This window comes from Benincasa hispida, chromosome 11, assembly GCF_009727055.1.
Source record: "Benincasa hispida cultivar B227 chromosome 11, ASM972705v1, whole genome shotgun sequence".
Lineage (NCBI taxonomy): Eukaryota > Viridiplantae > Streptophyta > Magnoliopsida > Cucurbitales > Cucurbitaceae > Benincasa > Benincasa hispida.
Window position 1 is genome coordinate 80,478,386 of NC_052359.1, and position 17,336 is coordinate 80,495,721.

The 17,336-nt window shown below is 33.5% G+C and overlaps 1 protein-coding gene across 1 annotated transcript; it reads right to left on the bottom strand.

Annotated features, from left to right (window-relative positions):
• Nucleotides 1-4,934: 4,934 nt before the first annotated feature.
• LOC120090264 (granule-bound starch synthase 2, chloroplastic/amyloplastic) lies at nt 4,935-15,848 on the bottom strand. The gene is made up of 8 exons (XM_039047831.1): nt 15,204-15,848; nt 13,655-14,363; nt 12,977-13,041; nt 12,681-12,758; nt 12,483-12,593; nt 11,827-11,871; nt 7,288-7,461; nt 4,935-6,125 (listed from the first exon to the last, which is right to left on the bottom strand). The coding sequence occupies exons 1-8, from the start codon at nt 15,510-15,512 to the stop codon at nt 5,169-5,171; spliced, it is 2,448 nt and encodes an 815-aa protein (XP_038903759.1). The 5' UTR covers nt 15,513-15,848; the 3' UTR covers nt 4,935-5,168.
• Nucleotides 15,849-17,336: the final 1,488 nt, after the last annotated feature.

Below are 17,336 nucleotides of genomic sequence, written 5' to 3' on the forward strand. Positions count from 1 at the left end.
GAAGTATATATTATCCTACGCTAGGTAATACATAAATTATTAGAAGTTTACATTTGTATAATTCTTTTAACAAATATGTATATCAATAATAAATTATGATCACTATCAATAAAAATTTTATGGATTAAAAATATTGATATTTAAAGTCTGAAATTGACAAAATTAACCAAATTTAAGCAGGTCAACATGGTATCTAGTTTCATAAAGTCAGTGGCAGGGAAACCACTCTCGTATTAAAAAATTAAGTGTCTTTAAGAGATTATTTAAAATCAAGTTGGATTGATTTGACTTAAATATCGTGTTAAAATAATTAGCCACAAAATAATGTCTTTTTTATACAATATTTTTATGCGAAAATTTTTACAAATAGAAAAAATATCAAACTATTTACAGAAATAGCAAAAAAATATCGATAAACTTCTATCGACTTCTATCAATCCCTATAAAAGAAAATTAAAATTTTATGTTTTGTATAAATAGTTTTCCTTATTTTTCTATTTTTGAAAATCCATCTATTTCCAAATAGTTGCACCCGTTCCTTTGGAGTAATTTTTAATATATATAAATAAATGAAGTGATAGTTACGTGTGCACTACAAGCAGAATTTAATTGGCATAAAACTTATTCTATCCATTTCAAAGTCAGAAATTTAATTCAAAAGAAAAGAAATAATTAAAAAAATAATAAACATGTATATTATTTGATGCAATCCATTTCCATTTACAAATAAGATAGCAAAATAAATATATAAATTAAATTACGCTATCTTACATGTCATGGTGGAAAATTTACTTTCAAATGTCAACCTTTATTCTCATACTTCCAACAAAATTCAAAATTAGTTTCTATTGCTAGTTCAAAATTATTTTTTTTATTAAATTATAAATTTAGTCTATAATTTTTTTTTTAAATATTTAGTTCATCAACTTTAAAAATAATCAATAAATCATAAACTTTAGGTCTATAGAAACCTACCCTTTCAATACCTAAGTGACACAAATTTAAAAGTTCATAGTAAACACTTAGTTTAGAGATTAAATAGACTCAACATTAGAAGATAAGTATTTGATGTATAATATAAATAAAAATTTATAAAATATACTAAAATAATAACAATAATTTTTATTCAAAAAATTCTAATAAATAAAATTTTTTATAATTATCTTCGGGACAAATTAATTTTAAGATTCATAAAAATACAAAACTAAACATTTGACCAATCTAAAATGATCAAAATCTCAAAGTATAATTACCAAACTACTCTTATNATTTAGAAAGAGAAAAACTTAAGTATTCTTTGGATGCAATGTTATAATCCAATAAAATGCTGTCATATGATATTTTTATTTTTTTAAAATATATATATATATAGACATGAGAACCACAAAAATTAGGTTGCATCTAATCATTATTTCTTTTAGAAATGTATTACAAACTCCTCACCTAATTAGATTCTTTCTCATTTGACTTATAAACACAAAACTCAAAAGGAGAGAGAGATTAAAGAAAAAGAAAAAAGAAGAAAAATTAAAGGAAAAGGCTGTATGATCTATGCTCACAGTTCAGTCACATGATAGATGAAACAAATCTAAAAAGGATCTCTAACCCCATTTTTGTAGCCTTTCATTTCTCCTTTCAGTTTCAATTGCTAGTTTCCCTTTTTTTTTATTTTTTTCCTCTTTGAAAAATATACAGAAAAACAGAGAAAGAAAAAGGAAAAAAAAAAGAAAAACCAATTTTCTTCCAGTTATTGCTCATCACATACTCATTCATTCATAAATCTAAAAACAACCCATTTCTCAAAATCCTCTTCACAATAATGGGTCGCTCTCCTTTTCTCTCAATTCTTCTTGTTTCTCTAATTATCGCTCTCTGTTTCTCTAATGGTATTTTTCTTAAAAAATCCCTTTTTTTCTGATTCTTTCTTTCCTATTAGGGGTAATATTTTAATTTGGGTTTGTTTTGTTTGTTTGTTTTTGTGGCAAATCTGAAGGATTTGGAAGGAATTTGAGGATGGTGGAGGCTGTTTATTCACATCATGGCTCCAGAGTTCTACTAGAGGTAACATTTTTTTTTTTTTCCATTTTAGTGGAGTGAATCTTAAAATTTTGATTTTGTGGGTTTTAATTTTAGAAAAATTTGTAGGAAAGTGGAAGAAAATCAAGGATGATGATGATGGAGACAATGGATTATTCAGATCCAGAACCAAACACCAACATAAAAGGTGGCTATGTTTCTCCACCTCCTCCCCCTCCCAATCATGGATGAATTTTAATTCAATTCTCAAGAAATCATTAAGCTTTTTGTGATTTTTAATTTTTTTTAGAAGTTTTTTGTGTGTTTGTGTGTGTGGGGCGTTATTATTTCTTCATAGTATTTGTTTGGGAAAGGTAGAGAAAGAAGCAGTTCATTGATGTCAAATTACCTATTTTTATTTTGTTTTTGTAAAGAGATTTGTTTGTGGTTTAGATGTGGATCAATATATGGTGCATTTTACTAAAGTTTTTTTTTTTTTTTTTTTTTTTTTTGGGCTTTGTCTGTTTTTATTGGACAAATTGTAAAAATCACTTTGAAAATGAGCCCCGAAGCTTATGTAAGTGTTAGAAGTGAGTCAAATTGAATCTTCAAACTTAAATAATTGTATAAATTATAATATTTGTGTAAATTTGAGGGTTCAATATTTATCATTTACGGATCTAATTTCTATAATTATTGTTAGCTTGAAGGTTTAACTTTAACATTTATAGAAATTTGAGGATGTAATTGCAACTACCACTATATTTGTGGTTTTTATAATTTGTCATTTCTTTTTTATAATGGGAAGAAAGCTTAAAGTCTGGAAAAAGTTAGGAAAAAGGCTTTGCTTATATTTATATAAAATAAATATGAAATTGGACATGTGAACATCGGTTTCTTTTGACAATATGTGAGGTGAACAATCGAATTTCTAGGGTCTAAAATACAAACTTTATGTCATTTTGTTAAAAAAAAAAAAAAAAAAAACCATTTTAAGCTTACAAATTTTCTTTTTGAGTATTTAATTTTAAAATACTTAAGTTCTCACCTTATAATTAAGGTATTTTTATGTTTCTTATATATTTAATTAAAGGGGGTAATTACAAATTAACATATCCTTGGTTTAATATTTTTGCCAACTAATACTAAATTAATCGGTTGAATAATTAATAAGAGAAGAATCATTTAACTCACTATGGAATATATATTCCTATTCAATTTTGTCATATTCAGATATTTTGGTGAGACAAACTTCCATTTAAGAACAATATCAATTTACATTATTTTACGAAAATGTTATTCCATCCTTTAAGTTATGAAAAATTATTGGTTGGAACAAATGTCATCATTATTTGAGATTAAATTCATATATGCTATTAAAAAAAAAAAGATTAAGCAGATAACAATTGCAAAAAAGTCCAAAGAGACCACCACCAACTAGAAAAATAGGAATATATCAATATTAATTAACAATATATATATATATATATATATATATATTAAAGCTCAAAGTTAAAGAATTTGCACAACACAATTGTGAATAGCTATTTACAAAAATAAATAAACATATATAATATTACTTATATATTTATGTGGGTTATAACTTAAGGTGTATGGATACATTTCGTTTATAAACAATCAATATATATATAAAAGTGGCCAAGTAATGATAGACATCTATCATTAGTAGATGGAGAAACAATTTTTATTAGTTGTATAAATGAAATTGATCATAGAGATCTATCACTAATATGATCTATCACTAATATACTAATAAAGTGATAGGCATAGGTAAAAAAGAAATTACAGAACTATTTACGTAGGTGCAAAAGTTTTGAAAGAAAAATTATATTTATAAATTATTTATTTACTTGACATATTTGCAAATATGACAACCCATTTTGACATTCATTTCAATTTTTTTTCGTTATATTAATGGTAGATTAGAGTTATTAAAATATATAAAAAAAATTCAATTAGGTTTGAGAAAGGACAAATGACAAATACATTATACATCTTTTGTGATAGTTGGCCAAATTAATAATATTGAATTAAAACAGGTATATGACAAGACTCTTAACTTCAAAATGTGAGTAACAAATAACAAAATAAATGCAAATTTACCATGAACAATTAAAAGAACAAATGAAAACCATAGGACATACGTGTTGACCTCTTACCTTTATTTTCCAATTAATTCATCTTAATTTATCGCCAATGGAATTTAATGGTTTCTTTTTTTTCCTTTTACCTTAGTTTAACAAAATATGAGAATGTGGATTATATTAGGAGCATTTATAAAATTTAGACATTGTTTGGTAACTTTTTTTTATTTTTTATTTTTATTTTTAAAAATTAAATCTATGAACACTACTTCCACCTCCAAATTTATTCCATTGTTATCTGTTTTTCACCAATAGTTTAAAAAATCAAGCCAAATTGAGAAGAGAACTAAAGAAAAGTTGTTTTCAAAAAGTTGTTTTTGTTTTTGAAATTTGACTAAGAATTCAACCATTATACTTAAAAAATATACCTCCATTTCTAAAGATGAAAGGTTTAAATCTCCACCCCACAATTGTATTAAAAAAAATTATTAAATTGGATTTGAGTTTACCTCCATCCGCAATTGTTATACTAAAAAAATTTACTAAATTGGATTTAACTAAACTCATTCTTCAATTTAATGAATTATACTCCCTTTTGAAATATGCCACAGAAATTTGATTTACTATGTAGTTTTTTCTAATCATCCTTTCAAGGACATCAATATTTCGACGAATTAAAAACCAAAAATGATGTGCATATAAATATACATATATACATCTAAGAAGAGAATTAAAAAACAAAAATATGAAAAACAAATCAAACACTGTAAAACAAGGTTTACTGAAAATTCAAGTATATACTTCACCATCATGTTAGGCACAAAAATTTGGAATAACATTAAATTTTATACACTATAGCTACAAGTAAAGAATCTTATTATAGCAGAATTCCATTTGCCTGAAATGATGTATGAAAAAGGGGGAAGTAGTGACTCACATTCCAGACAATCAGGAACAAAAATTTACTCATAAGCCTGACAAATCCCAAATACACATAAGCTTACTAATAAAACAGATTCCAAAGAAAGGGTTGAGAATATTAACACCTCACCATTGGTATTTTGCAGCCACAAGAACTTCTTCATACTTCTCAGCTGCATGATCCCAACTTAGATCTTGGGTCATCCCTCTTCTCTGGAGTCCTTCCCAACTCTTCTTGTATTGTCTATAAGTGAGTAAGCAGTTCCCTAATGCATTTATTAGCTTACTAGCCTCCGCGCTATCAAACGTCCACCCATATCCTGATTCGTTGAATGGATCGAAAGGTATAACGGTATCTCTAAGACCCCCAACTCTATGAACAACTGGTATTGTGCCATAGTTCATTGCGTACAGTTGATTCAGTCCACAAGGTTCAAATCTTGATGGCATGAGTAAGATGTCTATACCAGCAGTTATTCTGTGTGCCATCTTGACAGAGAAACCGACCCATCCCCGAATTTTGTTGCGATGTTGGTTCTCGAAGTCTCTGAGCATTTGTTCTAAATCTTGCCTGCCAGTGCCCAACAGGATTAGTTGGACATCCTGACCCACCATCCATGGAATGGCCTCAGCTATTATATCAACCCCTTTCTGTTGATCCAGTCTCCCAATAAAACCGATCAGAGGTACATCCTCACGAATGGGCAACCCAAGCTCCTTCTGCAGAGCTGCTTTACATTGAGGCTTTCCAGTATCGAGTGTTTCTAGTGAGTAGTTTGTGTAACCATCTGATGTGAGGTGAACGTCATACTGTGGACTCCACTCTTTTGAATCAATCCCATTCACAATGCCCATCATTTTCCAGTCAATCTCATTGATTATTCCATGTAAACCCCAACCTCCTTCAGATGTTTTAAGTTCCCAAGCATATCCATGACTAACCGTGACCACACGATCTGCTGTCTTTAATCCAGCGGCAAAGATATTGAAGTGCTCACCACCAACAGGATCATACAACTTGAAAAGATCGATATAATGTTCTGGAAGATCCACATGATAAAAGTCATCGACTGGCCCCCGGCCCTGCACCCCCAATAAATGTGGTGAAATACAAACATCCGTTCTCGTTTTCCCCTCCCCTTTTTTGAGAGAGAACTAATGTGTAATTGATGCAAGGAAAATTGTGTGGGTGATAAAATTATTGCTAAAAAGAAGAGATCTTAACTGAAACATAGCATAGTGAAATCCATTGCCAATTGGATAATTTTTGGCTAGACACTCAAGTTTGTATAATTTGGTTGATGTAAGAAGAATTTTCACTCATATAACCCTACGTTAATTTCTTTAGGCGTTCTAACCCATAATATTAGGGACTGAAATGAAAAACAGGTTAAAATTTGGGAACTTATATTATATTTAAAGCTTTTTAATATCTCAGGAAGCCATTGAACATACAGCAAAAAACTTCACTGTTTCTTGCCAGCCCTTGATCAGATCTTTATTTTCCACAAATGTTTGTGGAAGGTTAAAATTTCCAACAAGGTTACATTTTTTGTCTGCCATGTCTTACATAGAAGTAAACGCCATGGATCACATTTAGAAGTACTCTTCACTCTTGCTAGGGTTGCTGTGGTACATTCTTTGTAGGAAGGAGATTTGGGTCATCTCTTTTGGAGATGCAAGTTCGTTATCACAGTTTGGGACTCCTATTTGGAGATGTTTGGTGCATGGTTCAAAATGGAGATTCTAGACATCTTCCCTTTCGAGATAACAGACATGCTCCATGGAGCTAGATTTTTCCTATTTATAGAGCATTTAACTTCAGAGGATTGCGAGAATTTTGAGTTAGAGAGGTCATAAGAGTTATGGATTGAAACTCTTTTTTCTTATTTTGTTAGGCGGTGTTTTTGTAAGTCTCTTTTGTATTCTTCCATTTATTCTCGATAAATGCTGGTTTCTAAGACCCAAATAAAAAAAAGGAAAAAAAAAAAAAGAAAAAGATTCATCAGCCAGAGAACCATGAGCAAGGGTTGGAATAATAGAGGTTGGGGACGGAGAAGAAACGTTGAGGAAGAGAGCATTTTGAGGAGCATACACTTAAATTTTCATTAAAGAGCAATGAATGCAATTCATCTAAATTCCATCTTCCTCCACTCAAATATTAATTGAAAAGTTTTGAGCTTCATCGACAATGAAAAGAATTATGACTGAATCAAATAAACTGCACCAAACAACTATAACATACCTGGTGAGCTATGTTGTGAATTACGAGGATGGATCTTGTGAATTTCATAATACCATTGTCTCTATAATATGCTTTCAAATATACAGGTAACAATGCAGTATGCCAATCATTTGCGACGAAAACTAAATTCCCATCTCCATAACATACACCACCACATGGGACATACCAGGGAACCTGGAAAAGGAGCAAAACATTACTTTCAAAGAACATTAGATCAGCTGTTAGTTGTACCACAAAGAGTGAGAACGTTGTTGGAAAATAGCAACTTGCAAATATAGGACAGAACATAAATGTTAGATAGGTTTTTTCACATCAGCCAGATGCCTTGTCATCATTTGCATCTTCAGAAATTATATCAAATTACTAAATACTAATGTATGGGGTCTTTCAATAACATTCCCATTTTATGTTTCCAAATTCCAACTTTATAAAATGTACAAGTGTTTGTTAACTGTCGTCTAACTCATTTCTCATTTTTCATCTTTTAGAAATGGAGGATATAATGGTAGACCTCAAGGTATAGGATAAGGTTGTCCTCTCATTACCCTTATATTCACTTACGTGATGAGTTAATTCAATCGTCCGTCAAAATGGTTTTAAATTCAACCTTATTCAAAGATTGTCAACTTGAGGATAACTTAACTAGTTAAAGCATTATATTATCAAATGATCGAATTCTCCACTAATATGTTGGTGAACTTATTAAAAAGTAATAATAAGCTTCCCAGAAGGTTTTTGTTAGATTGTAAATAGGAAAATAGTGATAATATTATTATAGGAAAATTAATTGAGGTGCAATTGCAATTATTTCCCATTAAGTAACTATTTGGTTTTTAGCTTTTGGTTTTTTAAAATTAAGTCTATAAACACCCTTCCACCTCTAATTTTTTCAAGTAGAGCGACTTAAATTTCAAAAACCAAAAACCAACCACCAATAACCAAATAGTTACCAATCAGGGCTTTAGAAGATGGTTTATGTTCACATTTACAAGTAGAGAGGATAAGAAGGTTTAGGGCAGGCAGTCTATGGGAAAAGTCTGTGGGAGAGTCCAGGCCGGCCTCTTGAAGTTCTTGGACATTTGTAGTTTTCTTCCTTCTGTATATGAAAACTATTTTCACTTCGATTTCCGATCCCTATAGGCTATATCAATTTTCCCATGGGTCAGTACTCTCCTTCACCCCCAATTAGCAAACAACACCATATTATTCTCAACATCCTCCCCACTGGAGAAATGACTAATTTGCTTAAAGTTGTCAGTATATTAGAGGCTCCCTCCGGCCTGGATGCCAACCTCAACAAAACCAAAATCCTCTGGATCAACTGTAATGGCTCTATAATCAAAGATATTGTCAAGAGTTACCACTGTCCTATTGAGCATTGACTAACATGCCTCGGCCTCCTCCTCCCTGGCAACCCAAGCTCCTACCCTTTTGCAACCTATCTTTGTTGAAGTTCAAAACAAACTTCGAGTTCAAAAGATCGAGATTAATACATGCCTCATTATCTAGACCCCCTAGCTACTTTATTGCTTGGGACAACGTAATCCTGCCCCCATTAAGGTGGGCTTTGTCCAGGTAACATTTTAATGAAATATCAATTACTTCTTGCTGAATGGTATTGGAGATATGATATGCCCATGGAAAATCAGCCCTTCGGAGGAAAATTATCCTTGACGAATATAGAGCCTCCCCTCATAATTGGTGGCTCAATGATTGCTCCATGAAAATCTAAAAAGATCCACGGAGAGACATGAAAACTATGGCCTTCATCACCTTTAACATATCCTACAAACTGGTAATCATCAGAATATCAGGTTTCGGGAAGATCCATGCCAACATGTCTTCAAGCTCTCTGCCTCTCTCTAACCTATCTTTGGTTGCAGATGCTAACAGTAGTCAGCCTTGAAGCTAGACCTGACGAAGGAGAAAACCAAATTGTGGCAGTTTGTAGCTTGCTGCCTCTACTTGTTCAGAATCTGGATTCAGCTGAGATCGAAAGTGAAACAGAATTTGGGCCCATTGCATCCCCAAAAAGGCCGTGTCCATTAACAAAAGAAGTTGTTCAAGTGCTCTTAGACCATAATCTGTGTATCCAATCCATGCTATCTCTTGCAAAGGTAAAGCTCAGAAGAAGGGTGGGGCCTCAAATAAGAAGTTATGTAGAGAAGTTAAAGCGTTATTAAATAGTTGGGAAAAGGAAGCCATCTTAGTCAGAAATGGTAGCTCTTTGGACTCTGAAGGTTCTCCATGTTAGTTCTCTCCTAGAATGTAAGGGGCCTCAATGCTCGCCCCAAAAGAGCTTTGGTGAAAGATATGTTGGTGAAACTCAACCCCGATGCCGTTATTCTTCAGGAGACTAAAATTAGCAAAGTTAATAGGAACATGGTTAAGTCCATTTGGAGTAGTCGCCAGATCGGCTGGGTGGCTCTTGACGCTATGGGCTCTTCAAGAGGTATTTTGATTTTATGGAAGGAGGATATTGTCACTGTGGTTGACACGATTCAAGGTTAGTTTTCTATCTCGATTCTTTGTAACATTAATGTTGACTTTATGCATGGATCTTAGGATGTCTACAACCCTTCCTCGTACAAAAAACAGAGACATTTTTTGGCAAGAACTCTCGGACTTATATAGATTGTGCAACGCCCGCTGGTGTATTGGAGGGGATTTTAATGCTATTAGATGGGCCAATGAGAAAAGCTTTGGGGTCGTCCCACTAGAAGCATGAACGTGTTTAATAACTTGATCGAGGACTTGGACTTGGTTGACGTCCCTCTCCGGAATGGTTCTTTCTCCTGATCCAGGTCAGGAATTAGACCGGCTACCTATCGTTTTCTTCTCTCCAAGTCCTGGGTGGATTTTTTCAAAGAGGTGTGGTGGGCTGGTATTAAAGCTGAAGGTTCGCCGAACTTTGCCTTTATGGAAAAGCTGAAAGATCTAAAGACCTTTCTTAAAGAACGGAACAAGGTCTTCGGAAACATTTTTTTCGCAAAAGAAGGATTTGTTAGAGAAGATCTCTACCTTTAATTCTATGGAAGACTCTGGTTTGCTCTCTGATGCTGCTACTAAAGAGAGAGATGATTGTAAAGTTGCTCTTCTTGAGACTATTGTAAAAGAACAGAGGATTTGGGCCAGAAAAGTAAAATTCAGTAGCTTCGGGAGGGTGAGAAAAACTCGAATTTATTTCATAGATGGGTCTCCACTCGGAAAAGTAAGAACTTCATTTCTGCCTTGGAAAATAGAGAAGGTCGAAGTCTCTTTAATGAGGACGAGATCATGGATGAAATCTTAGACTTCTATACAAACCTTTATGGTGCTAAAATTCTCCCTCCCTTCACTTTTGAAGGGCCAAATTGGAGACCCCTCAGCACCACTGTCTCTATGTCCTTGGAGGTCCCTTTTGAAGAAAAGGAGATTCGAGATGCCGTTTTTTATTTGGGGAATCTCAAGTCTCCTGGTCTTGATGGCATGACGGGGGAGTTTTATAAAAAATGTTGGAACATTTTGAACCCCGATATTGTTAAGGTGTTCCAAGAGTTTTATAAACGGTATCATCAATAATCATTGCAACAGGACATATATTTTCCTCGTCCCCAAAAGAAAAAAAGCCACTAGGATTATTGACTTCAGACCCATTAGTCTTGTGACCTCTCTTTATAAGATCATCTCCAAGGTCCTTGCTAACATATTGAAAAGTCCTTCCCTCCATTGTGTTTGAGTCTCAGGTGGCCTTTGTGGAAGGCCGCCAAATTCTAGATGCTATTCTTATCGCTTCTGAAGCTGTGGATGAGTAGAATTATTGTGGGAAGAAAGGTGCTCTCTTAAAACTAGACCTGGAGAAGGCTTATGACAAAGTGGACTGGACTTTTCTTGATGTTGTTCTTAAACTCAAATGTTTTAGTAAGAGATGGAAAAAAAGGATTTGGGGCTATCCGTGTACGACCAACTTATCTATTATTTTTAATAGTAGACCAAGGGGCAAGATCCTTGCTAAAAGGGGTTTAAGACAAGAAGATCCCCTCGCTCCTTTTCTCTTCACGAACTGGGGGAATCCTTCCTGTAAGCGGGATAATGAATCCCAGGACCATGTGTTTGTCCATTGCTCCTTTGTGGGTATTCTTTGAAACTCTCTCCTTCAGACATTTGGTAAGGAGCAGCCCTTTCATTGCAATATCTCAAGCAACCTCCATTCCCTGCTGCAGAATCACTCTTTCAGAAAGATGAAAAAAGTTGTGGCTGAATTTGATTAAAAGTTTTCTTTGGAACGCATGGCTTGAAAGGAACAAGAGAATTTTGAGTGGAAAGGAGAAAAACCTCATTGATCTTTTAGATCTCATTTTGTATACAGCAGCCACTTGGTGTAAGACAGATCATTTGTCATTATTTGCTAACCGATATTTGTGCTAATTGATGGGGATTTTTGTAACCCCCAACCTTGGATGTCCCTCACTTTTGTACATTCCATTGCATTAATGAAATTTGTTCCCCTTTTCAATATATATAAATACTTAGATAGATATACACTTTAGCCAATTTTACCTCAACAGCTGCCTTGCAAAAGAGTACCATACGCTTTAATATGTCCTGAACCAATGAACAAACGTACATGTAAGACGTTAATACTTGAAAACGATAATAAATCAATAACTGGGATGATAACTAGGAGGGTAATAAGATTTGACCAAGACTGCAATGCAACGCCTTGAAAAATTTGCAGCAAGAAGGAGAAAGTCAAACACCGATATTTAGCTGCCCCTTTATAGCCAATTATTGTAATGGATTTCAGAAAAATTACTATCATAGCCATATCGATTGTAATAATAATCTTAGTATTATAATCACCATCAGCATTAATTCATTATAAATCTCAAAGCCCTAAACTGAGGTTTTGCATTATATAGGCAGGGTTATAGACCAAACCTTACAATGTGAAGAAACATGATAACCCAAAAAAGATTAAAATATTGTATTTCCAATAAAGTTGGATAGGCCACCACTGTATTTATGCAGAAAAATCAGGCTAGCAGCAACGAAATAGAAGATAAACTAAGGTCACAAAGCGAATTTTCCATGGCATTAAAATGGGTCATGGTATATCAATTGAAATCAACTTTGAACAAAAAATCTAACTATTAAACCAAGGTGATCCCTTCAGATAACTTGTTAAGGTAAAAGAACAGGTGTCATCATCTTACCAGACGGTCTCCTCCATATATATTCTGCTCTCTGTGGTGAAACATGCTGTTGTCAATGAAGACAAAGTCCACTCCATCTACATATGTCTGGAAATATGAAACTTCAAGGTCCTGCAAGATTAAAAAATTCACATATAGGTGATATAATACTGGAAAAACTGAACTTAACATTACAGCTCAAAGAGAAAGTTGTTGCACCTGTCCCTCCACTTTATATCTTTTCCGAACACCTGTATCCTGGAGGCCGGCATAATTTGCATATCGAGGTACTATAACCTATAAAAAAAATGAAAAATAAATTTGGACCAGAGCTGAGACTACCATATATAATTAAAGTAATTCCTTTTATTAAGAACAACTAACATTGCTGTTTGTAGTAAGATTGTCAAATGCATCTTTTCTATTTTTTGTTTAAAGAGCCAAAAAGAACTGGCTAACAAAAATGTTTCTGATGTATGTAAGAGGAGACTTTTTATGTATGTGAAAAGTACTACCATAACCCTATGCCCACGACGAGCCAGAGACTTTGGTAAAGAGCCAGCTACATCTCCAAGTCCACCTGTAAGAAATCTTCAAATATCAGTACATAATCCTTTAAAAAAAAATTTGAACGGAAGTATATACAAAGAGGTAGGATGTGTAGACACATATTTTCAAAATTTTACAGACATCTTCAATAATTTAATAGCAATAATCAGAATCATAATCATAGGAAGTCAAGCTGAAGTTGAAGGATAAAGAAAGGCTAAAAGGTGCAATTAATGGAGAAGGATTATGTTTTATACAAATTAAACTAGAGATTTATCTATATTACTAGAATGATTGCTGACGGACAACAACCAAGGCAGAGCAGTACCTAGATCTTTATACAATTTATGATATTCTCATCAGTCTTCCCTAATGAGGCAAATGCATTCATAAAGAAGTTTGAATGTCAGAAATGCTCAATGAATTTCATAAATCACAAATATTGAACTGGAAATTATTTAGAATGTTTTCATGGAAGAAGAAAAGGAAAATGTTTTAAATGTTTTTTGTAAGGATAAAAAAATATGATGATGTGAATTTTTGTAAGAATTCTGAAATGTTTTAAATGTTTTCACATAAGTAAAAAGGATAATGGTCCTAGAAGAATTTCACAAGTTAGGATCATCCATTTAATAGTAAAATACCAGTTTTTGACCATGGAGCACATTCTGCAGCAACTATAATGACATTCATAACATTAGCCCCAGCCAAAGGAGGAGGTTTAACATCCACACTAGCAGTTTCAACAGCATCACTATCAACCTTCAAAGTTGGATCATTTGGTGGGTCCTTTCCTTCTTTTACAGTGGAATATGAAGATTTACTGGAAAGAAAAGCTGGAACAAAATCCGAAGAGTTTTTCTTTGAGCTTCCTTTCAGCTGATCCTTCGAATCTTGAAGAATAACAGAAGATTTTGTCTTTGAACTGCCTTTCAGCTGATCTTTGGGATCTGGAGAAACTTCAGAAGATTTTGTCTTTGAACTTCCTTTCAGCTGATCTTTGAGATCAGGAAGAATATCAGAAGATTTTGTCTTTGAACTGCCTTTCAGCTGATCTTTGGGATCTGCACTATATATATTTTTTTTAAGATCTCCAACTTGCTTCTCATCATTTTTATCAGAAAACCTACTGGAAGAAGACGGTACAGCATCCAGTTGCTCTTTTACAGCTACACTGCCATTGCTGACAGATAGACTACTTCCATTTAAAACATCAAATCTACTTTCATCATTACGTGAAAGAAAATCAGGACTGGGGAATAAGCCATCCATTTGTGCATTTGAATCTTGTTCTTCCTTGGAGTCAACAGAAGTACTTTTTATGGATGAAACTAATTTCTTTCTCTCTGCAATCTGCAGAACACAGGAAAGTTAAATTCGATGTCAAACTTTGGGCTCCTACAAATGGAAATTCAGGAAAAACATGAATCCGAGGATGGACAACAAGATCATTATTTGCAAACTATTGCATATTGAAGTGTAAGAGTACTTCTAAAAAACACAAATGACATCACAGCAATATTTCAGCATAATGTCAGGCCTCCAGTCCGATATACCTATAGTAGTTAGAACTAGAAGTTTACAAGGCAAAATGATGCCTAGGTGAACAACTACTGGGTACTTATGCTTTTCGGATTATGTTTGTTTTTTTACATGTTTACCAGTTATATGTAAGTTTGATGTTTGTTCTTTTAGGAAGATATGTATTAGTTTCTTGTCGGTCTATATGTGAGTTTATCAGCAATAGGGTTTTATCACTTTTCACATAGTAGAATTAGGGGAGAGTATTGGATCTCTCAACTGTTTGATCAGAGTTTGTAACTCCATTAACTATTTCGATAAAAGGTTGTAAATATGATTTATTACGTGTCTTTGCCAATCGGGAGGCCTTTTTTGTAGCCCTTTGGCTTTGTGGGAAATATCTCGTTCCCCTTCTTTTGTACACATCTCTTTGATCAATTTATTATCGGTTTCTTATTAGAAACACAAAAGGTCGTCATATCTCTAGTACTATCACAAGATTTGGGGGTTTCCTAACTAGCTAGCCGATCACCATCAGGCAACTCAGCCATCACATTTGATTTTAGTTATCTCATAACAAAGCTAAGAACCATAGTCCAACAATGAATATATAGCAAGGAGAAATGGAATCTTCCACAAAATTATAATTTCTGAAAGAAAAAGGCAATATACCTGCTCGAGTAGCTGTTGCTGCATTGCAAGAACCTTCTTACTCTTTTCAATGGTGGCTTGAATTGCTTCGTCCGGATCATCACTCCTTTGACCACTAGAATCCGAAGTAGCTGCTTTTGCTTTCACAGGCTTAGGCCATTTCCCATTCCTCGCAACCATTTTATCCCCTAAAAACCCCAAGCCTTCCACGGGCCTCTGATTCTGCTGCTTAAGAGGACAGAAAGCCCGATAATAGTTCTTACTAAGAACGAACATGGAGCTCTCTGTCTTGGCCTCGATGGTGAATGGCAGAGACCCTAAAGACGCCATTTCCCAAGAAAACAAAAGAAACCCAAGTGAGAAAATGGAAATTCAAGGAGACCCGGATGAAGTCCACAAAAAAAGAAAGGGGTGAAGAAGGAATGAAGAAGGTTTTGAAGAGCAACAATGGAGGAACAAAGAGAAGAATCTAATTGAAAGGGCAGTGAAATTGGACCCACAAAGGGAGATTCAGAGATGGGTAATGGGTCTACGAATCCGTGAGGCTGAAATTAACTGAGAAATTAGGAACAGAAAATTGGTGGCAAGGAATTGGAAGAGTGTCAGCTCTGATGGGTGTCCATAAAAATGCTCAATTGAGAGACACACATCCTTCAACTCTCCGTTTAACTGATATCTTGGGCTTATGAACAGTGTAATTGGCCTCGTTTTCAGGTTTGGAAAAACGTGGGGTTTTTTTCGTAAAGTTAATAATTTCACTTTCTCGACATTGACACAAGGTTCTATGGAAATCGAGTCTTGATTTATGGGAATATATTGACGTGGAAGGAAATTTTGAAAGAAACGGAAGTTATTTAAATTCATAAAAGTTATTTGAATTGCTAAATTGGAATTGTGGCTCCATCAATTCATACACTTAAATTTAGAATTTGCGTCAAATAAAACAGAATTTTCTTACTAATGCCCCTTTTTAGATGTCGAATGAAATTTGACCCACGCTAAAATTTGAATGAAATTTCACTTTTTGGTGACTTAAGCGCACTGTGAAATTAATAATTCAACTGAGGAGCAAGCGTAGATATCGTTTCTTTCTTTTGCATCTTACTTCTTACTCTCATTTCTTTGATTTTTTCTCTCATTAAATATACTTCACATTTCTCTTCATATTCTTCCTCTCACTCGATTCTTTCTCTCACTTCTTCCTCTCGCTCCTTGACCTTGCTCTAATTTATGCTCTAGTTTCAAAAAGAAGAGAAGTATTAAAAAAAATGAAAAGAAAGAATGGAGGATTAAAAAAATTACAGAGAAGAAGGACGATAACAAATTATTAAAAACAAGATAGTAGAGAAAGAAGAGGATTGAGAAAAAAGTTGAAAAAGAATTAAAAAAGATAAAGTTTCATAAAACGAGAAAAAAGAAGAAGTGAACATGCAGACAACAAGAAGCAAAAAAAGCAAAAGAGCAAGTAGAAGAAAGAATCGGTTTTGGTAATTTCACGAGAGTATCACGAAAGTAAAAGACCAAAAAACGTTTGTTTCCAAAACCTACGTCAAATTTCATATGGGCCTCCTATTTTGGGTCATCCATACCATTTTTCCAATTCTCAATTTACTAAGATGGATACTTACAACTTTTATTAATATGACTCCGTCAATACAACTCCGTTTTGGCTATGATGCTTATTTTCATACATTTTTTGTGTTCTTTCCAAACATGTTTAGAAACTAAACAAAAACTTAAAAGCTCTTTTAACTTTAATACTTTAAAAGCCAAATTGATCTCAGCTTAAACTTTGTAAGGCCATTTAAATTCAAGATTATTAAGTCCCATTCAATGGGCATTAGGTCTTTTATTCTTAAAAATACAGTAGCCAGCTTTTGTGATAAACATACAAATCGAGGAGAGAGAAAAAGGCAACGGAGAAATTTTGAAAAAGCTTCTTTTGATCAGCAACATTTTCAGCTTATTGAGGGTCCATTCATGGTTCGATCGAGCTGAAATTTTGATAGCATAGTCTTCAATATGGATAGTGGAGCTTTCGTTTAGATCTACCTACAGTCATATACCATGACTAATTGGTTCTCACTTCAAGTGAGACATTTTTACTTTTGTTCTTCTCTATTTGTTGTCATTTGTTGCCAAAATTGTTAATCT

Coding starts and splice junctions, on each gene's coding strand:
- LOC120090264 (XM_039047831.1), bottom strand. CDS start 15,512: ATGGCGTCTTTAGGGTCTCTGCCATTCACCATCGAGGCCAAGACAGAG. Junction 11,872..12,482: donor TATATGGAGGAGACCGTCTG/GTAAGATGATGA, acceptor TCATTGGTTCAG/GACATATTAAAGCGTATGGT. Junction 7,462..11,826: donor TTTGCAAGGCAGCTGTTGAG/GTAAAATTGGCT, acceptor CTCCTTTTCCAG/GTTCCCTGGTATGTCCCATG.